The sequence below is a fragment of the Ursus maritimus genome, unplaced genomic scaffold, assembly GCF_017311325.1.
Source record: "Ursus maritimus isolate PB19 unplaced genomic scaffold, ASM1731132v1 scaffold_8, whole genome shotgun sequence".
Classification (NCBI taxonomy): domain Eukaryota; kingdom Metazoa; phylum Chordata; class Mammalia; order Carnivora; family Ursidae; genus Ursus; species Ursus maritimus.
Genome location: NW_024426996.1, coordinates 70948041 through 70973276, shown reverse-complemented (window position 1 = coordinate 70973276; position 25236 = coordinate 70948041). Strand labels below are relative to the sequence as shown.

Sequence of the window (25236 nt, the reverse complement as noted above, 5' to 3'; positions counted from 1 at the left end):
CCAATAGTGCACAAGGGCTCCCTTTTCTCCACATCCTCACCAACACTTGTTATCTCGTGTCTTTTTGGTGATGGCCATTCTAACAGGTGTGAGGTGATATCTCACGGTGGTTTTGATTTGCGTTTTCCTGGTGGCGAGTGATGTCGAGCACCTTTGCAAGTCCCCACTGGCCATCTGTATGTCTTCTTCGGAGAAATGTCTCTTGTGGTCCTCTGCCCATTTTTTAATTCGATTCTTTGTTTTGTTCCTATTGAGCTACGAGTCCCCTGTGTATTTTAAACCTTAACTCCTTATCAGACGTGTGGTTTGCAAGTATTTTCTCCCCCCACTCACTCTTCTCTATTACTCCTATAATTATAATATACTTCATAGAAGTCATCAAGTAAAGAAAAGTGATACGACTCCTTCATTATGATCAGCTTTTCCCCCAGAGGCAATATGAGTCTCCTTCAGCAATGCTGTCCCTGGGATTGTGTGGGCCGGAGGCAAACTGCCCTGTGGACATGTCCATCTCATGGCACTCACTGTTTTTCCAGTGCTTTGAAGAGGGCGGATGCCATCTCATCTATTGGCACATCCGGACTGATGGACTTGAAAAAGTTGGCCAAGTGGGCAGCGGAGTCCAAGCTCGACCCGAACGACCCCAACAACGCCCCTTTGATGCAGCTAATCTCGGTAATGTGGCAGGAGAGCGGTGGGCACACTCCCATTTCTCGACTTGGTGTGATCATAATAGAAATGGTTCAGCCCTTCACACACATTTTCTTCCACACGGTGTTCTCCAGTGCGATAGCGTTTAAGCCCATGAGGGCTGGTTGAAAGACGGGTTTACGGTCCAGCTGTGGCCCTGTCTGGCTCGTGCTTCTCACAATGTGGCCACAAGGACGCGCACTGCTACATCTACACACTTAGCTGGGCACACAATCGGTGCAATAAATGGTAGTTGTTCGTGTGGTGGTGGTGTTACTCTTACTTCTAACTTCTGCAAGACCCTAAAGAGAGGGCCCACTTGGCCCCTCCTATGGAGAGGAAGCTGAGTGCGGCCGCTCAGAGTCACTTGCTCAAGCTCCCGTGACCGGTAAGGACTCGGGTCCAAGTCGATCTGATTTCAGAGCGTGTGCTCGGCCCATCACACCCGGAAGGGCTGGTGGGGGTGTTTTCACAGGTGGTGGTTTTGTTTGGTTGCCTGTTTGATGATTAATTAGATTATCATTTAGGGTTCATTTCAGTACGTCGGAGATAAATTGCTTGTGTCTCTCATAACATTCAAAATTCTTTCTTCAGTGAATTTGTAAATAAAATGCCACATTAGTCAGTAAATGATTTTTCTTGGTGGCAAATACAATTGTTTCTATGCCCAAGTTCATAATTCCCACAAAATCATAATAGACAGGTCGATGATCTGGAAGGTGACCACGGCAACCCGTCCTGTGATCACGCTCAGTCATGTGAGTTCATCAGCGGGGGTCCATTTCTGCCCTCAACTTTCTAGGATAAGGCTCAGAGCAAGCTCTGGTTTATTTTGGTGTTTATCTCGATAAGCTCTCCTTCCAACACAATACTTCCTAGTGTGACTATTAGAAAGAACAGGCCGTATTACGTAGAGTATAGTCTATTCCATGTAGAGTTTTCAAGTCATGTTTCGATTACTATCTTTTTTTAAGATTTTATTTATTTATTTTTGCAAGGGAGAGAGAGAGAGAGTGAGCACAAGTTGGGGGAGGAGAGACAGAGGGAGAGGCAGACTCCCCGCTGAGCAGGGAGCCCAATGCAGAACTCGATCCCAGGACCCCAGGATCATGACCTGAGACGAACGCAGACGCTTAACTGACTGAGCCGCCCAGGTGCCCTCAACTACTATCTTTAAGTCAGCAGTAATATAGTACAAGTATCTCCTCCATGTTTTTCTGTTTAACTATTTGTCTTCCCAAAGAAGGACGGGACCCAGGGATGGCCTTCCTGACTAGTCTCTTTTTTTTTTTTTTTTTAAAGATTTTATTTATTTATTTGATAGAGACAGCCAGTGAGAGAGGGAACACAAGCAGGGAGAGTGGGAGAGGAAGAAGCAGGCTCCCAGCGGAGGAGCCTGATGTGGGGCTCGATCCCAGAATCCCGGGATCACGCCCTGAGCCGAAGGCAGACGCTTAACGACTGCGCCACCCAGGCGCCCCTGACTAGTCTCTTTTTAATGGATTTTCACAGCAGGATCCCCTTTCCCAGTGCAAAGCCCCAGCAAATCTCTGCTCCCTGGCTTTCCTTCTGCGAGGAGGGGGGTGCCACTGGCAAAGCCCCCAGCAGAGGGGCAAGCATACACCTGGGCAGTGTAGCCCAGCCTTCTCCGCCTCTCAGTGGTACCCTGAAACCATCCTTTTGGTGCCAGTGTAGGGAGGTTGATGCCCAGAACCGTCTCTGGCTCTCTCTACTCACTGACCAGTGCCATGAGGTGCTGTTCAAAGACAGAAGAGCATGGCCCTGGAGCAAGGGAGGCTGACCAGCTGATTCTAGGACCTGATCGACATGTGTGCATAAATATATTTTTTTAAATATTTTAAAATATTTTGTTAAATATGTTTTTAAGTCATATTAAGTTATCTTTAAGTATTTTAATATACAATATGTCTTAAATATATTTTAAATACACATATTAGATTTTATATACACTGTGTATATAAGCAATCCTATTTCCAATAGGCACCTAGTAATACACTGACACAAATCTCTCACTTTCCAGGCTGTAGATTTGCGTAACATCTATGAGGGAAGCATGCATACCCGAAAAACGAACTTTAGAAATTTTTTGGAAAAATGATTTGTGGTACTTTTTATAGCTTGTACAGAAATAGAACAGCATCTGCCTTATTACTGTGATATTTTAATGTATTTTGTCCTTAAATGAAATGCAGGATGTTTCAAGTCTCCATCCCACACTGTTCAGGTTCCATTCCCAAAAGCTCCGCGCTGGTTTCTCCAGGTGCCGTCTGCCTGCCGCTCTGAAGCCGCGTCTCCTCTGGCTTTTGCAGGTGGCGACCAGCGGCGAATCCTATGTCCCTGAGTTCTTCCGCCTGGAACAGCTGCAGCAAGAATTTAACTTTGTTTCAGATGAGGAATTAAATAGATCCAAACGGTTCAGGCTTCTTTGTCTTAGAAGCCAAGAGGTGCCAGAATTCCGCAATTATAAGCAAATTCCAGCATATGACCGAGAAATTATGGAGAAAGTATTCCAGGTAAGAAATTGCCACGGAGGCGTTAACAGCACAATAAAATATCTCTGCACCGTGCTCGTCCGCGTGTACTTTCCCGCTATCATGGTCTCAGGAGCAATCCTGGCTTCTCAGTTGTAGCACTTAATGTAACCTTTCCATTATTTTCCTTAAACTTAATGTTTAAATAGTCGCTTTGCCCAGTATAATGACATATAAACTAAGAAAAATTAGAGTTGAAAAGTATCTTAGGGGTTTACTACGGGAAATTATCCTGCCACGCTGTTCCTGTCGGGAATTCAATGCCATTTTAACCCATTAAGTATTTACCAAGCACAACACTTGGTGAGCGCTGGGGGGGAGCTGCGGGGGTCTTCGCCCCCGTGGGTGGGCAGGACGCACAGGCTTGGCGGAGGTGGGGCCCGCAGGTGGGGAGCCTTTGAGGACCAACAGGCAATAGGCATGTGTTGGGGGGAGCAGGCAGGAGGCCAGTGAAAGCCAGACAGGCAAGTTAGTGTTTGAGGAGGCAAATGAAGAGCCATTAGAAATGGGTACCAGTATGATTTTTTATGCAGAATGTGTGAAAACTATTGGAGAATATTTTTGGTTACTTGGTTCTTCTTTGTATTCGTTCAGATTTGTGATGGTGAGTGATAAAAAGCCAATTTAAGCTACCTTGGGCCCTAAGGGGAGTTTATTGGATGACGAGCTGCAAAAATAGGGTTAAATATCTGAAGAGGCATGAATGGCAGGAGTTCGTCTGTGCCTCAGGGACACCTGGATCCAGAACCCAAACCCTGGCAGGACTTTCTCCATCTCATCCCAAGCTTAAAATTCTTGGGAACCGCTAGGGGCGCCTGGGTGGATCAGTCGGTTAAGGGTTGGCTCTTGATTCCAACTTCGGTCGTACTCTCAGGGTCCTGGGATCCAGCCGGAGTTGGGCTCTGCTGAGCAGGGAGTCGGCTTGAGAATTTTCTCCCTCTCCTTCTCCCCCACACTCTCGGGCACACACTCTCTCTAAAATAAATAAATAAATCTTTAAAAAAAAAATTCTTGGGATTTTTGGGAACAGCTGGCTTGAGTTTCCACCCTGGGTATTCAGCTGTGACCAGCGAAGGACTGAAGCAGAAGGTGTCAGCTTCCTGGGCCCAGGAGGGATTTACTGATGGAAAGAGAGCAAAGTCGGCAGCCTAGGAAGACAAGCTAATTCCCCCCCTACTCTCCTCCCAGTAGGTGACCCAAGTCAGCGGCAGCCAGATGCTGTTTACTATTTTTTGCCAATGCTCTACTTAAAATAGCAAAGACAAAAATGTGAGCAGAGGCTTTGGCTGAGTTGCTTGGGTGAGCTTAGCATCTTGACCTATAGCGAGTCACTCTGTTACCTCTGGGGCTCCTTTCTTCCTCCACGAACAGCTGATGTTGTAATCGTCCTACAGAATTATCTTCTACTTATAAGGCAGTTCAACCAACGGTTCCAAAACCTGCATACTGAATCGAAGGTCAATTTTGAACCAAAAATGAAGAGGAAGGTGGAAGAAATGTTTAGAACCAGAATTTCTTACGTAAACCACATGTGATAAATTCTCTAATCTCAAGATAAATTCCCTAATCTCTCATGGGAGAGTACTAGTAATTTACAATCATAAAATTATTCCTTTTTAATTTTAGGACTATGAGAAACGTTTACGAGACAGAAATGTAATTGAAACCAAGGACCACATTGATACCCATAGGGCCATAGTAGCCAAGTACCTCCAACAGGTAAGAAAAATCATTTTACAGAGTCCTCATAGGGAAAAAACAGCCAGCACACTCTCACTGGGGGGAGGGTGGTGTCTATTCTTCAAAGTTCTCTATGGAATACTTAAACGTCACTTAACCTCTCCAGACTTATTTGCTCATAATTACAGATATGAAATTAACAGCCATCTTCATCTTTTGAACATAGGAAACACGAGGATGTGTCTCAGTTTATTATCAGTGGTTATCCCTCCTTAATACCCATCACCCGGTTACCCTATCCCCCTACCCCCTCCTTTCTGTAACCCTCAGTTTGTTTCCCAGACTCCAGAGTCTCTCATGGTTTGTCTCCCTCTCCGATTTCTTCCCATTCAGTTGTCCCTCCCTTCCCCTGTGGTCCTCCATGCTATTCCTTATGTTCCACATATGAGTGAAACCATATGATAATTGTCTTTCTCTGCTTGACTTAATACACTTGGCGTAATCCCCTCCAGTTCCATCCATGTCGACGCAAATGGTGGGTATTCATCCTTTCTGAAGGCTGAGTAATATTCCATTTTATATATGAACCGCATCTTCTTTATCCATTCATCTGTTGAAGGGCATCTCGGCTCCTTCCATAGTTTGGCTATTGTGGACATTGCTGCTATGAACATTGGGGTGTATGTGCCCCTTCTTTTCACTACATCTATATCTTTGGGATAAATACCTAGTAGTGCAATTGCTGGGTCGTAGGGTAGCTCTATTTTTAACGTCTTGAGAAACCTCCATACTGTTTTCCAGAGTGGCTGTACCAGTTTGCATTCCCACCAACAGTGTAAGAGGGTTCCCCTTTCTCCATATCCTCGCTAACATTTTTTGTTTCCTGTCTTGTTAATTTTTGCCATTCTAACTGGTGTAAGGTGGTATCTCATTGTGGTTTTGATTTGTATTTCCCTAATGGCTAGTGATGTTGAACATTTTTTCATGTGTCTGTTGGTTATTTGTATGTCTTCTTTGGAGAAGTGTCTGTTCATGTCTTCTGCCCATTTCTTGGCCGGATTATTTGTTTTTTGGGTGTTGAGTTTGATAAGTTCTTTATAGATCTTAGATACCAGCCTTTTATCTGAAATGTCATTTGCAAATTTCTTCTCCCATTCCGTGGGTTGCCTCTTAGTTTTGTTGACTATTCCCTTTGCTGTGCACCAGGAACATTTTAAATAAAACACCTGTCTGTCCTCAGGTTAGAGAATCTGTGATAAATCGTTTCCTGATTGCAAAACACCATTTTCTTCTTTCGGACTTGATCGTAGAAGAAGAAGTTCCCAATATCAGGTAAAAAGCAAACAAATCTTTTGTTTCTTATAAATATTTTTTATTTATATTTTATTTATAAATTATATTTATATTACAATTTTTTATTGTATTATATTAAATTTTTCATGTACATGGAAGATATTTATCCTTGTGTGGTATGCATTTGGGCCCCCAGTAATGCTAGGAACTGGTAAAACCTGATTAACCCCTTATGGTTACATTAGTTGGGGGCTTTTGTTGAACAAGTCACAGGAGTCACTCTCCATCATGCCCAGGACACACCATCTCATCTCCCCCTGTGCCCAAGTCAGCTCTACCAGCCTTTGCCAGCTCCCTGCTGCAATCAGATTACGTCTGACAGTATTTCCCTCCTGCACACGCTCCTGCTTTCCACCTCCCCCTTCCAGTCTGCCCCTCACTCCCCCACAGGCACGGTGCAGAGGGGGTGGCTCAGAACAAGCCTTGGGTTCCACGGGGTGGGGGTGGGGGGCTGAGAGCTACTGTGCGTTTGGTGAGGGGGCAGGGGCAGCAGGGAAAATGGATATTTACATAGAAGCTGGGATTCGATTGCATTTGCTCAATTGTCTCCCTGTTACTTAGAATAATCCTCAAGTTATCTCAACTCAAGGTGGAGGCATAAAAGATGAAAAATAGCTTTCTATATTGGTGGTCTTGTGCAGTGCATTAACTTCCCGACCTGTCCTGTGATTAAATCTCTTGGTCTCCTAAAAAGTTTATTTCCTATGCATGTACTTTCTCTCCACCACCAAGTTGAGAAGGAGATTTAAAAAAAAAAAAATGTCTATCCATGGCAACCCCTTTCTTTGGCTTGGCCTCCATCCATATCCAGGAGGGAGGCTGTACCCACAGATGCCCACGCAAACCCTCCTCTTTATTCCAGGCCCAGAGTCCAGTCACTGAATGTATTTTTTCAGTCATGAAAATTATACTTTAGAATAGATGGTGATTTTTCATGCTATTTTTCCATTTCTTTTCTTTCTTTTTCTTTTTCTGCTTTACTTTCTGCATTAAGTTCTGAAGGCTCAGGGTATGTTCTTTCTTCTTTTAATTTTGGTTTGTTTGTTCTTAATGTTAAACTAAGATGTGTCTCTATTGAATGGTCCCAACCCCCAAGGTGTTCCCATGCAGACTGCTAGCAGGGCTGCAAAGTCTCATGAGAAGAGCCACCTCTGGGGGACGGGAGGAATTTTGACAAGGAGAAGGGTTGTGCCATGTTAGGACCCCCTGGCAAAAATGTCCCTCAGGGGTCCCCAAGTTTGGGTTAGGTGGGTGTCCTGGCAGAGTGATTAATAAGATGGGTTTAATTTGCGAAAACATGAACCTTGAGGGCATTATGCTAAGTGAGACAAATCAGAGAAAGACAAATACCGTATGATCTCACTTCTATGTGGAATCTAAGAAAGCCAAACTCGTAAAAACAGCATAGAACAGTGGTTACTAGTGGCCAGGGGGTGGGAAAATCAGGGAGATGTTTAAGGGTACAAACTTCTAACTAGTGATTAAATAAGTTCTGGAGATCTCAGCCACAGCAGAGCGAATATAGTCAATACTGATCATACTTCAAAGTTACTAAGCGCCTTGATCTTAATTGATCCCCCCACCAAAAAAAAAAAAAAAAAAAGATAATTATGTGAAGTTACAGAGGTGTTGGCTAACACCACGGTGACAGTCATATTTCAATATGTAAATGTATCGAACCAACACATTGTACGCCTTAAACTTACACAATGTTATGTGACAATTACATCTCAACAAAAATAAATTAAAAATACTAAAATGCAGATATTGAGTCACACACAGAGAAGGAGATTTGCAATGTCACTCTCCTCGCAGTCTTTTTTGGGGGGATAGTTCTTTTTCAGAGCTTTCCATTATGTTTCCAGGTAATGGATCTGCTCTTGTTTTAAGTGAGTCAAAAATAAATGTACGTCAGTATTTTCAAAAGAGGAAGAAGGTGGCTGTTTGGTCAGAGTGACCCGCGTGGCAGCCGCAGGTCCCTCTTACCGAGGAGTCTTCCGCAAATCCTGTCACCTCCCAGAGCCTCCAGTTTCTTCCTGTGAAGAATGGGGTAAATGTCACCCTTGTCAGGATTAGAGAGAGTCTCTGTAAGGCGCCCAGCACCCTGCTGGAGCCACAGAAGGTGCTGGTCGATGGCAGCTGCTCTAGAAGACCCCAGGGGAGCAGGCGGGGGCCGGCAGGGCGTGGCCTCCCAGCTGGCACGTGGCCCTCGGAAGGAGGCGGCCCGGCAGCTGGGAGGCGACAGGCGACCGCGGGCAGCCCGAGGCCGGCTTTGTCCCGATCTGTCTGCCCGCCACGTCGGCCCGCGCGTCCAGGGTCACGTCTGTGCTTCTGTTCCGTGGCCCTGCTCCGTGGCCCTTTCTCCCGCCATGACCCCGCTGCTGCTCCCCCCTCCCGGAAGTGCTGGCGAGCTGTCACCTCAGTGCGAGGGAGAGAGCCGAGAGGGCTCCCCCCGCCCCGCCCCTTCCTCCTGAAGAATCGCGACCGTTGGGCGTCCTGGTCTTTCCCACAGCTGCCACGTTAGGGCATCCGCCCAGTGCTAGAGCAGGCCTACCCCTGCCTTTATCCTCCTCACCACCCCGAGAGGTCGGAGTGACCATCCCCCTTTTACAGATGATGAGACAGAGGCAAAGAGGTGAGGTAATTTGCCCAAGGTCAAAGAGCGGAGCCAGGAGTCCCACGGCCTCGTCTAACTCCAGAGGCCGAGGCACCCCGGGCAGTGGCCGGGAAGGCTGTGACCGTCACCTGCCATGTGAATGGAGCAGGTTAACGCGTGCTCCGGGACCCGGGAGGGGGAGCGCCCCTTCCAGCTGGCGTGGCTGGGCCCCTGGGGAAGGGAGGAGACACCGGCCCTGCAGGGGTACGGCTGCAGCCCAGGGCAGACGAGGAGGAAGCGGGGAGGGTACCCCGTGTGCGGGACTGGCCTGGCCGAGCGACGGCCAAGAGCAGGAGAGCACCTGCACATTCGAGGGACGAGCCGGCAGCGCACATGGCGGGAAGCAAGAGGGGCCCAAGCACACTTTCCTTCCTCTGGTCAGCAGCAGCTAGAACCAGTGTTAAGGACCCACACCAGAGGATCTCCCCCATCTCGGGGGAATTTGTGGACAATTCCCACCCTCCTTAAAAAGACCGCGTTTTCCAGGGGCCTTTGAGGGCCCCTTGGGGGAGAATTTGGGAAATCGTCTCACAGCTTTCCAGACCTTTCCTTTTCTTAGAGTTCTAATCCTGTTCTGTAACCATTAGCATTCTGGGGCTAAGCCTTTTCAAGCTGGCAGAACAAAAGCGACCACTAAGGCCAAGGAGAAAAGGTCGGAAGAAGGTGACAGCCCAGACCCTGTCGGATGGAGACATAAAGGTGCTGGTGAACGTCATCCGGGCTTACGACATTCCTGTGAGGAAGCCAACGGCCAGGTGAGTGCCCTCCCGATGGCCCTGGGACGGAGACTGCAGGGCCCCAGCCAAGCGGCTCACTTCTTTATAGCATGCCCACCCCACTTTGAACGTAGTTGTTGATCATGGGGGCCGGGGGTGGGGGCAGTCCTACTAAAGCCAAAACCCTATTGGTTGCGAGTAATAGAACCAACTAGAACCAACCCAGTCCATTTAGGCTAGAGAGGGATTTATTGGGAATATCTCAGAGATCTCAAGGTTAAGAGGTACAGCTGAAGTGCATGGTGGACAGTGGTCGGTAAAAGACTGAGATGGTTCTTCTGAGGCCCCGTTGTCTCTCTTTGCTTCCATCTGTGGGTCTGCTCCATCTCCGCACAAAGGAAGTGGTCCTTTCAGCCACGGTACCACCCCCCAAGCATCGGCTTCTCAGGAGAGAAGCTGAAGGTCCTAACTTGGGTCAGGTGTCGATCCATGGTCTAATCACCTACGGCCAGAGAGGCAGGGTCCCCAGGCCCAGCCCTAAAGGTGGGGAATGGTTCTCAGAGAAGTGGGTGTGAGCTAGGCAGATACCCGAAAGGTGTATGTCCTAGGTTCTAAACAACACGTGCTATGAGCATAAAAATGTGATTTCCCTTTTATCTGCTCCGAGACGTGAGTGATGCCTACTACGTTTCACTACACTGGGGCAATGGGGACCCCCCCAATCAGGGTAAGGTGAGCCTGAGTCTCCCACCCCTTTTAGAGAACAGAGATGAACAAGAATTAAAGAAAGAAAGAGCAAGAATTAAACTTCTACCAGCCGGTACCCTTGCCAGTGTAATGAGGAAGGCTGACCTTTCCTGCCTGCTCCCCAGCTTCCTCGAACTATACTAAGGCTCTTTCGTACATATTATCTCACTTACTTCTCACTACTATTAACATCTCCATTTTACAAAAGGGAACACGTGCGGGTGGCTTGTTCAGGGCCATCCAGCGCCGTCTGATTCACCGAAGAGCACTTTTCCAGCCTTTGGCATCTTCTTTCCTCCCTAGGATCTTCCTTTTACATTTATCCCCCATCCATAATTTTACTCCCCCTTTTTTTTACTGCCTAACTCTTCACCCGTTACGGGACATCTGATCATCACCAACTGGTCTCACCACTTGGTCTCTAGTAAATGTCCATTGAAGCTCTCCAATCTGTGCGTAGCATTGCTTCCTCGAGCCATAGCCCAACCCCTTCGCCTTGACTACATCAAAGCTCAACCGTGCAAAGAAAAGCTGTTTTCTAAAGTAATGTATAGGTGTTCCTCTTATTTTGCTCTCTGTAGAATGTTGTTCAAGTGTTAAACCATTCCATTCAAATGACGAGCAAGCTTAGTTGATGCTCTGTGTTCTCCATTTCCGCATAGCCTCATCAAGAACGCTCAGGCATCAACGCTCGCATCAGGCCTGCCCGAGTCAACCCCCTGCCCTTGCGTCCAACTCAGTAGGGTTTCTCCTCTCCCTCTCTCTACTCTTCCAGCCCATGCCCATCCCTGGGGTCTAACAGGCGTCCCACTGGATTGTGATTATTTGTTTACATGTCTGCTGGCCCTTCTAGTTGGGGCTGAAGTGCATTGGATTTGTCTGTGCAGCTCCAGAGTCTAACACGGGGCCTCAAATACAGTAGTAGGCGCTTCACAGATGTCTGTGTGATACTGTAAGCAGTGGTGTTCCAGAGAGAAAAAGGATTTCTCTAGTAGCACTTGTGTTAAATATTCCACTTTTATTGTCTCATGGTTTGTCTGATACCCTCATCTGTGAAAAGGCAAGACAGTCTGGTAGAAAGAGACAATTTATACTTTGCCCAGTAATGGAAAATGAAATACTTGGTAAACAGTAAAATTCAGTGCAAATACGAGGGGTGTTGTTAGGAGGAGGGGAAAGGTATCTGGGAGAGACTCTCTGCAGATGACCTTCATTTCTTTAAGAATCCCAAAAGGGTTGGGGCACCTGCATGGCTCAATCGGTTAAGCATCCGACTCTTGATTTCGGCTCGGGTCATGATCTCAGGGTCATGAGATCGAGCCCAGTGTCGGGCTCCGTGATGGACGTGGAGCCTGCTTAAGTCTCTCTCTCCCTCTCCATTTGCCCCCCTCCCCTCTACCTCCACCCTTCAAGAAGAAAGAAGAAGAAGAAGAAGAAGAAGAAGAAGAAGAAAAAGAATCTCAAATGGAAAAAGGGCAAGACCCATAGATCCTAATTCAAGCTAGGAATCCATGAGGGTGTCTTTCCCAGTGACGCTTGGCAGGCCCAGACAGAGGGGTCTTACATGGGATGTGCAGCTCGAGGTGACTGGAGAGTGCAGGGTCACAGGGAATGAATGCAGTGGGAGGGGACATGGACGGAGACAGGGCAGGCGGGCCAGGAGCTCAGGATCCTGCTACTTGAGAGGGACTGAGGCTCTCATTTGTTGGGGGAAAGACAGAGTCCTCACCCAAGCACCCCCTGGGAGAACCTCTTTCTCTATCCCGGCCAGACATGCAGTTCTAGGGGTGGAGGTTGGGGTGGCTGTATTCCTCACGAGGTCATGGAGAGGACCCAAGCATGCTAAAACCTTTCAGACCTGTCAACAAATTTAAAGAAAACGTGTCACCAGAGCCATACCTCTTTGGAGAAGCCATCTTGCTGAGTATCTAACTGGACTTTGCTCATCGTTAATTTCTGTCATGCATTTCTCTCCCTCCTAGCAAATTCCAGCAGCCAGCAAGATCTTCAAGGACTTTCAGCGAGAAGCGTGCTGCTTCCCCGACCACACACAGCCCCACGCATAGCGCGGACTACCCCCTGGGCCAGGTGAAGTACCTAGACACTGCGCGTCAGCGTGGGTCCTTGCCCCCGCAGAACTGCCCAGAAACTGTATCGTCTCTCTTCTGCTTCATTTTCTTTGGAAACACACCACTTGGTATATTCTACCTCTGCCAAGGACAAAATAGTTCAGCGAGCTGTTACGGACTCTAACTCGTTGCTCTTCTCTTTAAGGTTTTGGTACGTCCTTTTGTAGAAGTTTCTTTTCAACGAACGATTTGCCACACAACTACAGCTGAAGGACCAAACCCTAGCTGGAATGAAGAACTGGAACTTCCTTTTAGGTAAGCGTATGGTCCTCTTTTGGGAACTACAGGATATAGGAAACGTGAATAAAATGGAGCCCCCAGGGGAAATGACTACGGCGAAAGTTTCTGTAGCTCGTGAGCTGGGGACAAGATCCAGGAGTCTGACCCCGAGTCCCACGCTCTCCTCTGGTACCACAACTGACTCCAGTCAAGAGTAAAATAGGAAAATGTCCAACTTGTGAAACTCGGGTTCCCTGTTGGGACACCCCCATGCCCGTCCAGGCTCTGGCACCCTGTAGCCCCAAGCTTCCTGTTCCCTGGACCCCACAGCCTCTACACTGCTTTTCCATTATTCCTCGGCTCCCCGACTCTGGAAGCTTCGAGTAAACGCCCCAGTTTGTAACTCCCTACTTTCCATAATTACACTTTCTTCCTCACCAGAAATACTACCTAGGCATTTAAAATTGAAAGTGATGTTAGGTATTTAAAAGACTCCTTACTTCAGATCTTGAAGCAACCTTAGAAATTACGCAGTGCACCACTCCACTTTTATAGAAAAGAAATGAAAACCCGAAGATGGAGGGTGACTGGCTTAAGGCCACATAGTATCTTAGAGACAGAGCAAGGGTTAGAGCTAGTTCCGTCGGAAGAGAGGGACACATAGCGCTATTATGCACAGAACGAGCATAAAGAATGAGAAAACATAAAGGCAGGTGCTCAACGAAATACATGCAACAGGCCAGTGTGGGGCTGGCCTGGCGGGACGCAGAGCAGGTGATATTACAGGAGATGAACCTCAGCCCGGTGCTGCTTTCGTTACCTGTGGGCCAGTGAGTGAGAGGCAGGGGCCATTCCTGCAGCCTTCTAACACCAGGAGGTTTAGACTGGGGAGTGGTCTGCTGCAGACGCGTCTTCCGGAGCCCCCTTGCTTAGGAAACCTGCGTGCCGGCAGGAACGTCAGCCGGAGCCCTTGCGTGTGGCCTGCGCCCCGAGTCAGCTCAGCCGCAGCCAGCTGGCTCCTTGCAGAGCTCACCACGCAGGCTGGGGGGATGACGCGAGACTGGGTGGGACAAGCCAGCAGACAGGGGGCTTCTCTCCGTGCGGAGCCTCCAGCCTGAGGACACGAATTACATTATAGTGTCTCAGTACGAAGGTAAATATTTGAAATGAAAGCACTGCTTTCAATCCTCATGTCTATGCACATATTTGAGTATTTTTCAAATTTTGGTGTTTGAGTGCTCATGGTTTCTGTCTTGCCCATTGTCATGGTCCCTGGTCACATGTGCCCATTTGCAGGGCCCCCAATGGGGATTACAGCACGGCCAGTTTGCAGTCGGTGAAAGACGACGTCTTCATCAACATTTTTGATGAAGTGCTGTACGACGTGCTCGAGGTAAGCTCACAGTTTGAAGGAAGACGTCTGCACCCATGTTCACGTCCCGAACCCACTGGAGTCCCTAACACATTCTCTGTATTTGTGCTGGTTGACGTGTTTCAGACTTGACACGTATCAACAGGAAAGGGAGAAGGGAGGAAGAGAAGTAGCTTTTTGATTTTCAGTAATTGCACTGGGTGTGTTACATACGTGCTCTTAATTCCAGAACAACCCTGTGAAGGAGATTGTTCAATCTCCAGTTTAGTGAAGGGGAAACCGAGGTGCAGAGGGGTCGAGGGACTTTCCCAGGGTCACAAAACGATGAAGTGTCTGAACCAGAATGGGACTTCATTCTGTCTAACCCAGCGCACGGGCTCTCGGCTGCACCCGCCGGACAGGAGCGGCTGACGTTCTTGAACAGCTACTGCTTCCCACCCTCCCGCAGGATGACCGGGAAAGAGGAAGGGGGATCCACACCCGTATTGAGAGACACTGGTTGGGAAGCGTGAAAATTCCATTTAGCACGATATATTTCCAAGCCAAGGTAAGCATCCGAAGTAGAATTCCAGCGGACCCGGGAGCAGCTGTGCCCACTGCTCCTGTTACAGCGTTCTTGGGGGGTCCGTACCCTCCACACCGAGAACCTACGCGTGAGCCGCGGTCGGCAAGATACAAAGCCATTGATCTTGGGTCATATTTGCGTGGCTTGTGAAACATCGATCTCCCTTAGAGTCAGGAGTAATGTAGGACTGTTCCAATCTGAGGATTTTTCTAACATTTAAATAGAAGTGAAGCGGAAGGTAGGACAAAGCGGAAACTTGTCAAAATGACAGAAGTGGAGGGGGGGTGCCTGAAAGTAACTTGAAGGGGACAGTCAGGACAGCGGCGGCCCGTTTAGTCCCATGCATTCTATGAATGCTTCTAGAATGCTCCCTGTTTCAGACATGAAAAATGGGTAGTAGAGACTCGTTCAACTAAGACACCCTTCTTCAGAGGTGAGTGATTTTGCTGAAGGGGACCCATTAGGTTAACAACTCTTGAATGATTTAGTAGCTCTAATCCGGGACAGTGAAAGATTCTGCCATGGCTTTAATAGCCCGGTATTAAATCCATGGCAACAGGAGGCTCTGAGCCACAGGACTGTAGCTAATCTCTCTCCGCTACACTCGGCGCGGTTTAAGTCCACACGTGATGACCGGGCGTCGCCCAGGCCACAGAGGCCTCAGCAAGACTGAGGCTCGGATGGGTTGGAAGCTGAAGGATAATTGGAATTACAATTCTCCCCCTAGACAAAGGGACAGTCTACAGGAGAAGCTTCGGTGATGTGCTGGCCAAAAAATTTGCATGTCCCTCTTTGAATAGATCTTAAATGAAAAAAAAAATTAAAAAAAAGATTTTGTTTATTTATTTGACAGAGAGAGAGACAGCCAGCGAGAGAGGGAACACAAGCAGGGGGAGTGGGAGAGGAAGAAGCGGGCTCATAGCGGAGGAGCCTGATGTGGGGCTCGATCCCATAACGCCGGGATCACGCCCTGAGCCGAAGGCAGACGCTTAATGACTGCACCACCCAGGTGCCCCTGAAAAAAAAAATTTTTAAGAGCACATGAGTTTGTAAATGAAACTGCCATGTTCTTTGGCATTGCTGAATTTCACATTTGGAAGGGTACTTAGGGGTAATTACTCCCAATCCCTTCTTGATAAATTAATCTCCTTTACTGTCCTGTGGTGATATCCATACTCTGCTTGAGTGCCTCTAGAAACAGGGAACTCACTACTCCATGAGGCAGTTTGATCTCTTGGCCGTAGCTGTGTTGTAAATTTCTTCCTTGAACCGTGCCATAGTCTGTGTGCCGCCACAATCTGTGTGCCTCCCTATTCGTGGGCCCTGGCTTGGAGCTACACGTGACAAGTCGAATCCTGACCCACTAATAACAGTAGGAGTAACTGTATTACATGCCATTACTAGCTAGTTTGTGTGTCACCTCAGTAAAGCCTCACAACAACCCAGTTGGCTTTATTGTCCCCATTTTACAGGTGAAGAAACAAAAGCCTAGAGAGGTGAAGTCGCTACTCAAATCCCAAACCTCACAGCAGAGCGGGATGCGGCTTTCACCCACTTCCCACAGTGCTCACATTGCATTTCCCTGGGGAATGAGATTGGTAAAAGGAGAAAGAACTATTCAACTTTTGGGTTTATACAGTTCAGTATTACTTTTGAGAATGATTTTGTTACATTTTTTATTTAAAAGTTTTTGACTCCAAAGTTTGTGCTCTTCTGTGCACGCACGGGGACATTTGGCAAGGATCTGGAGACACTACTGTTGTCTCAAGTAGAGGGGGAGCTAGTGGCATCTTGTGGGTGGAGGCCAGGGATGCTGCAGACACCCACAGTGCACAGGCCAGCCCCACCCCCATCAGCTGAGCCCAGGCTGAGAAACCCTGTCTTAAGTCCTGACACTCCAACTATTTGGAGATAATGCCCGTTCCTTTCTCGGCCATCTGCCTATTTCCCAGATCAGATGTGCTCGGTTATTTCAACTGTATGTTTAAGGCATTGTTTCTGTATCCTTTTCCCTGTACCCCTCACCTGCCCCCGGTGCAGGCTCTGGGGCAAAGCACCGATGTAAGGAGGAAAATAAACACCAGCTCATTTAATTCCTCCCTGGAAGGTGCAGTCATTGAAAGTTTAACTTCTTTCTCTATTTCTCCTGAGACATAAATGCCACTAAAGACTGAAATGAAAATCAGATTCTCTGTAAGTGTGTGAATTTCAAATTCTGTCTGCACCAGCCAGTCTTTAAGAAACTTATTGTTGTGTTGACTATGCAAGAGTGGAAAGTCCTGTCTTTTGGAGCCTCCACAGAAGTCAGGTCATTTTATGTAAGTGGTGCATTAAGCCCGCATGTATGGAGCACCTGCTGTGTATACAAAACCCTGCTATACATTGGAGAAGGGTGGTAGAAATGGGGGTGCTACGCAGATCTATTCACAGAGAGAAATCAGGTATCCAGAACAAAGTGACAAATGGGCACACGACTACAAAGTCTGGCAGAATGGTCACAGTAACGAGCGGAAGACACACACCCTGTGTGAGGCCGCTCGAGGTAACAAAATAATTCACGAAGAAGATGCCATCTGACCTGAGCCTGGAAATAATGATTTATACTCTGCAAGGGGGGGATGAAAAGCTGGGGCATTCCAGAAAAAGGGGAAGGGCTGCTGGCCCCCGCATACGCCAGGCATTTTTCTGAGTGTTGGACATTTATTCATTCAGCACCCAGAACTACCCTACGGATAGGTCCTGTTATTGTCTCTTTATAAACGCACGAGCTGCAGTACCTGGAGTGTAATCCAGGATTTGAACCCAGGTGACCTGCTGTTCCATCAACCCGCAGAGCGAGGAGGCAGGGAAATAGCCCTTCCCGTGAGAGCTCAGGGAGACACACCCAGGAAGATGGGGGAGCCTTGAATGCCGGTCCAAGCAGTCTTTATCAGACTTACCAGACAGTGAGGAGCTGGCCCTTGCTTTGAACTTTCATTGGAAAACCACCAGGATGTTTACCAAGTCGTATGTTCTTCACAGATTGATGGGACGTTTAAAATAGACATCCCCCCCGTTCTTCTGGGCTACAGTAAGGAGCGAAGCCTGATCCTGGAGCGGGGTTTTGACGCTGCGCGAAGCCTGAGTGCAGGCTCCTACATCACCCTCTTCATTACCATCGAGCCTCAGCTGGTTCCCGGGGAGTCGGTTCGAGAAAAGGTAACCCTGCGTCCACTTGCGAGCCGCATGTCTGACGTTGCTGACAAATGCTTGCTGGGCTGCGCTTTTATAAACGCAGACCGCGGGGCGCGTCAGTCTCCCGACACTGTCCCCTCGCGACTCTTACTGTCTGGGCCGAAGGAAGGGGAGATCGCGGATTTGTACTTCCGTTGAGCCGGTACTAGGTTGGCCAACAGCTGAAACTTTTCGGCAAAGCGAGACAAACATAAACACGCACCAGGTTTAGAAGAAGCTTCTTGATGGAAGAAAAGACGCAGACGGCGCTTTCATCTTGATGTTTATTGGCAAGCACGCCGAAATACGTCCGACCTCACATCCCTGCCTGGGCTGTGCGTTGAATCGATTTATAGGATCATAAGGCTAGACCTCCAGGGGTCACCTCATTTCAGTGCCTTCAGACAGAAACAAGTGTCTGCACAGGGCTCTAATCCCCAACAGGTCTAGAACAAGGGTTTCCAGAACCTAGGCTTGTTAGCAACTGTTTCCCAACCCTTAGAGCCGGGAGACACTGCCTTAGTGGAACCTGCTTATACAGTATTGGCGTGCGCTGCCCTTGCTGGTTTGGGGGAAAGTACTGATCCTGACCTCTTCACACTATAAACTAACACCATCACCACCACCACGTACCGAGTTCCTACTCGGTTCTCAGCACCGTGTCGGACATTTGACACATGTTCCCTCTTAAGACTCACAGCTGTATCGTGCGGTGGGTCTCCGACTGAGACAGGAGGAAAAGGAGGCTCAACCCTGCAGTTCACCCAGGCAGTCTGACTCGAAACCTTATACAGTCAGGAAATATTTAGTGAGCATCTTCTACGCGACAGGCATTTTTCAGGCACTGGGGAATACAGCAGCCTAGACAAGCAGAGAAAACCCCACGGAGCTGACGTTCATGTGTAAACCCGGCTTGTCAGGAACGACGCTAAACGGCATGGATTCCCATGCTGACGCTTTCGTTTATCCACCTTCTCTTTGTAATTAAGACGCAGATGGAGATGGAGGGGGGGGAGCACATTCGCTGTTTCTTTTTCAGTATTACAGTTTGGTTCACAGAGAAAAATACTATTACCGTTCCCCTTTGCAGGGATTATTGGGGGAAAAAAATCTACTGAAATTCAAATTAATCTTATATGCTATCCTTTGTCACAAACGCCATGACAAATCTGTTCTCTAGAAAACATGGCAGAATATATGTGTTTCAAAATATCTCTAGGAAGTGAAACATGTATTCGGAGTGTTCGTTCTTTATGTACAAACTCCAGAGAAAGCCAACAAGCACGTTGACACAGAAAAATGCTCCCAGACAAAAGATGATTTTGCCATTTCTGTGTATTCTTCACGAAGAAAAAGCACTCCATCTGGAGGTGAGCTTCCAAACATGCGGAAGCAGTCTGTGGCTGCGGCTGAAAGGCTGAAACCCAGAGCCGCCTTAGCACCTGGCGCGTCCTGGCAGTGCCCCCCCTCGGGCTCTGCAAGCCACCTCCAGGTCCTGCAGCCTGGCCTGCCTGCAGCCAGGTGACAGGGCTGTCCACCGCTGCCTTCCGTGGCATGTCACTGCCCCGCTGTGGCTGTGCGGAGCATTTCTCTTAGGCCTCCGAAAAGAGGGCTTAAGAAACCCCTTTAGAGGGCAGATTCTTTGCTGCTATTTGATGAGGGAGCCTTGTGGACTGAGGGCACCCTGATGTCCTAAACACAGTGGCAGAAAACACTGCCGGGCAATTCCCCTGCAGATGATTCAGGAGAGACAAGCTCTCACCCTAAGATCATAGAGCCCGCAACCTGCAGTTGGCTTTCCACGTACCAGCAACTTCCAGGATGAGCCAATTAGAGTCTTCCCTCCACCATCATCCCCTGGGGAACTATTCCCTGTGACTTTTCAAGGGGTTTACTCATGGAATTTTCATTTAAGAATCAGTAGCGACTCCTGAAACTCTTACTGTAATGACTTTCCATTGTCTTGAGAAAAGTTAGTTTTTAAAAATAGATTATTTCCATTAATAAAGTCTTCCTCTCATGTCTTTTCTTTTCTTGCCTCTGATAGATGAGTGACATGCTTAAAAAGGTGTACCAGGTATTTCGTTTCACGTTTGTTGGTCAGTAGTTATTAGGCTTTTACTTAGCTGCTTTCTGTCGCCTGCCACTTCATGGAAGCTGATGGGTCCTGGTGTACGTGTGATGGCAATGAGCTACAGACGTCGGAAGTTCCATGAAGAATGTCCGGCTCTGTCTTTTGGCCCATTTCCTTTTGTCAGAGAGTTTCTCAGTTAGCTTTGAATGTAGGAAGTCATAGGTGTGAATGTAGCCGGCATGCTGGGCACCATCTCCACTGTTTCCAAGCCTAAAAATCCATGAGCTGCTTCTTACAGAGACTGTGACGATGATTTCTGATCAGTAGAGCTGTCACAGTGTGTCCAAAGGGAGGTTTTAAACCCATTCGATTTTCTGTAATACTGACACTAACCTAGAGGTAAAAAAAAAAAAAAATTGAACCAGTTACGAATCTTCCACATTTTGTGTTGAATCAAACTTCGAATTTGTCAGTTAGCTCTTAATTTGTTTCGTAATAAACAACCGAAATTCTTCTAGTATTTAGCTTTCCTTTGGCACTTCTTAGATTTCCAAGATGGCACACTCCTCCATAAATCACTGTTTCGCTCCATGAAATGGCATCCTGGTGGCCTAAGCAAGTATTAATGACCACTAACAGATACTTACTTAAATGCTCACCTTGTGTGTGCTTGGGGCAGAGAGGAACACAAGATGAGTCAAGCATGGGCCCTGCTCTCACGAAGCACTAGATATGTGGTCAAAATACACAACAGCACATTCAGGTCCAAGTGGTATAAAAAGTTTTAGACACAGTTTCTTCAGCCTAGAAGGCCAATAGTCAGGACTGATTCAAGGTTTTTGTTGCTCTTTCTGGACAATGCCTATTGCTGCCTCTTAAGTGCTCCCCTGGCACCCCGTGTTTATCTCCATAGACTCTCTGGTCAGGTAGTTCAAGTGCCTGACTGCTTATTAGTGTTTTCGTCTAGACTAGAACTTGCTTAGGGCGCCGTTTCATACTCATTTATCCACAGTGCCTGGAAACTTTCAGACTCTCAGCAAATAATTGGATGAGTAAGTAAATGAACAAGTTTGAAGGAAACAGGGATGAATTCACCAGGTGCTTTGTTTCATGCCACCCTTGTTGCGTGATTCTCCATCTTTATAAAGTTACAGTTATTTCTGGGGTGACAGTTCTACCCCAGGAGTCTGTGACAAACCTATACCAAACAAGTCTTCGGAGCTCACCATTTTCATGTATTTGTATCTCCGTCATAACGTCTGTCGGGCAGCTACCATGGGGTGGCGGTATGCCGAGCGGCAGGTGGTTACAGCGATGATGGCGATGATGATGATGATGATGATGATGTTCAGATTCAGATGTCAGGGACATCCCACGAGAGTATATGGGAGGCTTCTGGACGTGCCTCCATCCTACTTAATCCCCACGACCGCTATCCCAACCCCTCAGGGTACAGCAATCAAATTAGAAACAGGAGCCACAGTCCAGCTCCAATGTAACAGAAGTCAAGAACAGCTGGGATAGTCTAGATTCTATCTGAAGTCATAAGAAATAAGGGGGTGTTTTCTGTGCACTCGATCCTTCACTCTACAATGTTTGTTAAACACTCGCTATGTGTACTACGTGCCAGGTGGTATTGCTACTGGAGATGAAAGACAAGATCAAAACAAAAGCCCTGATTCTAGGAATCTTACTCTGTGGGTGAAACAGAGTAAACTTATGAGCGGTTTTAAATGCTAAATAAATAAATAAATAAATAAATAAATAAAGCAGAGTATGAGAAGAATAGTTGGGTGCATTTCCCTTCTCAAAACAAACACATTTTCAGGCACTGCCTAGAGTCTAAATTCTACTTAACAGTTAATTTTTCTAATAAAAGTTTATTTGAGTTCATCTTGAAACCCTTTGAAATGTAAGCAACCATATGTATATTTTTATACTAGGCAACAAAAATCTTGTAAAAACACTTAAATATCTGCTTTTTTCAAACTACTTTTTTTTTAGCAATAGCTGTAGGGGAAAAAATTACAGCATGTGTCTAAAGGCAAATGTTACTATCAGAAGTCTGGGAATTGGTAGCTCATCTTGGATCTGAGAACTGCTTAAAATAAATATAATACATTTGATCTTCCTACTTCTGTTTCCTTTTTCCCTGAGACCCATTACTATTATGTACTACATTGGTCATGGATTTAACACTTAACACATCAACATATATCTGTCAGTTTGTTATGCATTTAACATGAGTTGCTCAAGCTTTGCCTTTGAGATGTTAGACTTCTGAGCCCCTCTCCCCTCTAAAATCAATGTCAAAATACACATAAAACTATTGCTTGGCCTCATCACTCACATCATAGTTTACTTTTTATAGGCGGTTATAGTTTCCATAGGGCTGCTTGCCTGTTGACTACTTTCTTTCAATCCTGTTCAATATATTTTAAGTATTTAATGAATCCATCTAATTTTTAGATTATAAATATAATTAAATAAAGCCCTAAGACTCCAGGGCATGGCAATAGTGAAGGGGTCAGTTAATCAGAGTTCCTGAGCCATACATTTAGTTCATGTTGACGGTGGGATCTCAACGAGTTCTACTGTGTCTCCTGTAATCAGACGTAAACTCCATAGAGTCTTTTTTTTGAAGTTTGATTCTCAGGAAGATGAGAAATTGCTTCAAGCAACAGAGAAGTTTCAAACTGAATGTGCCTTAAAGTTTCCACATCGCCAGTGCCTCACAACAGTGACTGACATCAGTGGAAAAACCGTCTTTGTCACCCGTTACCTCAAGCCTTTAAGCCCTCCGCAGGAGCTCCTGGACGCCCGCCCCAACGACCCCCAGGCAACGGCAGTGAGTGTTCATAGCCGGTCAGGGCTGCTGCTCAAAATGTGTTAAAATCTTAATAGATTGTCCTCATCATTCCCATATTTCATAGTACTTAACATAGTCACTACACTGAGATCATCAGTGGTCAAAGAAATGATCAATATTTTTTGATTACTCTGAGGCTCGCTTTCTTTAGAAAAGTCTGAAGGTACCAGAGAGGGTAGTAATCCTTAGTTCATCCTTTCAGTGAACAATTGTGGGCTGCTTCCTGTGTCACTGGCACTCACCTGCGTTCTGGAAATTAACATTTGGAAGATGCTTGATTATACTATCGCAATGTCTTACATACACATGCATTCATTATGTGTCCTCCATCACTTTCTGGAATTTGAACCTAGGCCTCTGACTTCAAAACTGATGCACTTTCTACTATAGCAAGATAACTATTCATATATATATATATATATATATATATATACACACACACACACATGTATATGTATATATATACATATATATTCATATATATGTATTCATATATATATACACACACACAATGTAATATACTTAACATTATAGGCATCATTGAATTCAAATGAAGCAAAAATCATTTCCGACATTTGAGAATGTACAGCATGTAAGCCGTCACCACAGAACACATCCATACTGGCCCATTAAATATGCATCCACATTCTCTGGTTGCAAAGCACCTTACCCATGACAACCGCACATGAACAGAAGCCATATGTTAAACAGGCTATTTTTAAGTGAATACTGTCACCATAACTATCTTTAGAGAGTGGGTAGTCTAGGCAGTAGTTGCTGCTAATAAGTCACTAACATAATAATTTAGGAACAGGGTGATGATTAATCTACTTGAAGATATTGATAGCAAAAAAAACCACAAAAAACCTGTGTTCCACATTTGTTACTTTTAATCAATTTTTATTAAAAATCTTAATAGGGACTTCCCTCTATTCTTCCTAGCATAGTAAATATGCAGAAAACTTCTCCCAGGAGAGAACACTTAGGAGTGATGAATAAAATATTTAAACCATTTTTAAAATCATGGCTGACATAGAACTAAGGTGAGGGGGGAAACTCAGAGACAGGAAACAATAAAGCAGATTCCACAAGGGCGAGAGCCTGAAACAGTGTCTGCTCTGAGGTCACGTAATAATTCCTGATGCCTAGAGCTGGGCTTCAAGCGGGACCTAAGATTCTGGGGGAAGGAGGTAACGTGTGGTGCCAGGGCAGGGAGAACGGTTGAATTAGGGACTCAGGTACAGAGTTAGGGCTCTTGACAGGTAATGTCAACAGTGGGTACACCAGGAAATACCCAGCATTGCCAAAGGAATCTTGCCTGTCTCAGCCTTGATCCTGGATGGAAGAGAAACGAGAAAAGTTTCTGCAGGGAATTCCTAATCATTAAGTTGTATTTATTCACATTTGAGACTGGAATTTATACTGCCTGTATGACCCAAAAAAACACAAAAAACAAAAAAACAAACAAACAAAAAAAAACTTCAGCTGAGAATTCAATTGAAAATATTCCCTGTTTGTTGGTAATGCCTCTAAATCCCTGACAGAGGGAAAAAGAAATCTTTTTAGAAGAACGCCCTTTTAACTCAGCCTTAAAAACAAACAAGCAGAAAAATTTCCAAAGTTCCAAGCAATACAAACATATGAAAGATCATCAGTAGCGTGTCTGGGTGACTCAGTTGGTTAAGCGGCTGCCTTTAGCTCAGGTCATGGTCTCCGCGTCCTGGGATCAAGCCCCACATTGGGCTCCCTGCTCCGCGGGGAGTCTGCTTCTCCCTCTCCCCTGTTTGTGCTCCCCCCTGCTTATGCTCTCTCTCTCTCTCAAATAAATAAAATCTTAAAAAAAAAAAAGTTCATCAAAAAGAAATAAGTCACCATGAAGAAGGCAAGAGTTAGCACACACAACACACTGCAGAATCGGGCCACAAAGACCGCAGATACTAGAATTATCGGATTCAGAATATAAAAAGAAGATTTTAAGGAAAGGTTAAGAGACATGGAGGATAGAGGGAGGACGACCAAACCCTGCATGAAAGGAGAAAGGCAACATTCAAAGAGAGGTGAGAATTTATAAGACTTGATCAAAGACAACAACCTTCTGATGCAGGAAGCCCAATATATCCTACATAAGATTAATAAAGTGGAATTAAAATCTAGGCATATCATACGGAATTACAAAGATGATCTTAAAAGTAGCTGGAGAGAAAACAGATTCTCTATAAAAGAACAATAATTCAACCAATAGACTTTTCAGCTGCACAAATGAAAGTCAGAGAAGGAATAATATCTTCAAAAGACTGAAGGAAAATAACTGTCAAACTAGTCATTTATATCCACTGAAACCATCTTTCACATAAACATTGGGAGTTTACAACCAAAAGATTCTCACTTAAATTATAAAAAA

General features: G+C 46.2%; 1 protein-coding gene across 1 annotated transcript in view; it reads left to right on the top strand.

The window, feature by feature from the left end:
• CC2D2A (coiled-coil and C2 domain containing 2A) overlaps positions 1-25236 on the top strand; it is a 132766-nt gene that overhangs the window by 86920 nt on the left and 20610 nt on the right. Inside the window, exons 20-30 of the mRNA XM_040625335.1 lie at positions 537-675; positions 3021-3224; positions 4869-4961; positions 6163-6254; positions 9519-9686; positions 12377-12482; positions 12669-12778; positions 14039-14135; positions 14563-14661; positions 17701-17877; positions 22611-22814. Of these exons, the coding sequence (XP_040481269.1) occupies positions 537-675; positions 3021-3224; positions 4869-4961; positions 6163-6254; positions 9519-9686; positions 12377-12482; positions 12669-12778; positions 14039-14135; positions 14563-14661; positions 17701-17877; positions 22611-22814 (1489 nt within the window). The remainder of the gene's footprint in view (positions 1-536; positions 676-3020; positions 3225-4868; positions 4962-6162; positions 6255-9518; positions 9687-12376; positions 12483-12668; positions 12779-14038; positions 14136-14562; positions 14662-17700; positions 17878-22610; positions 22815-25236) is intronic.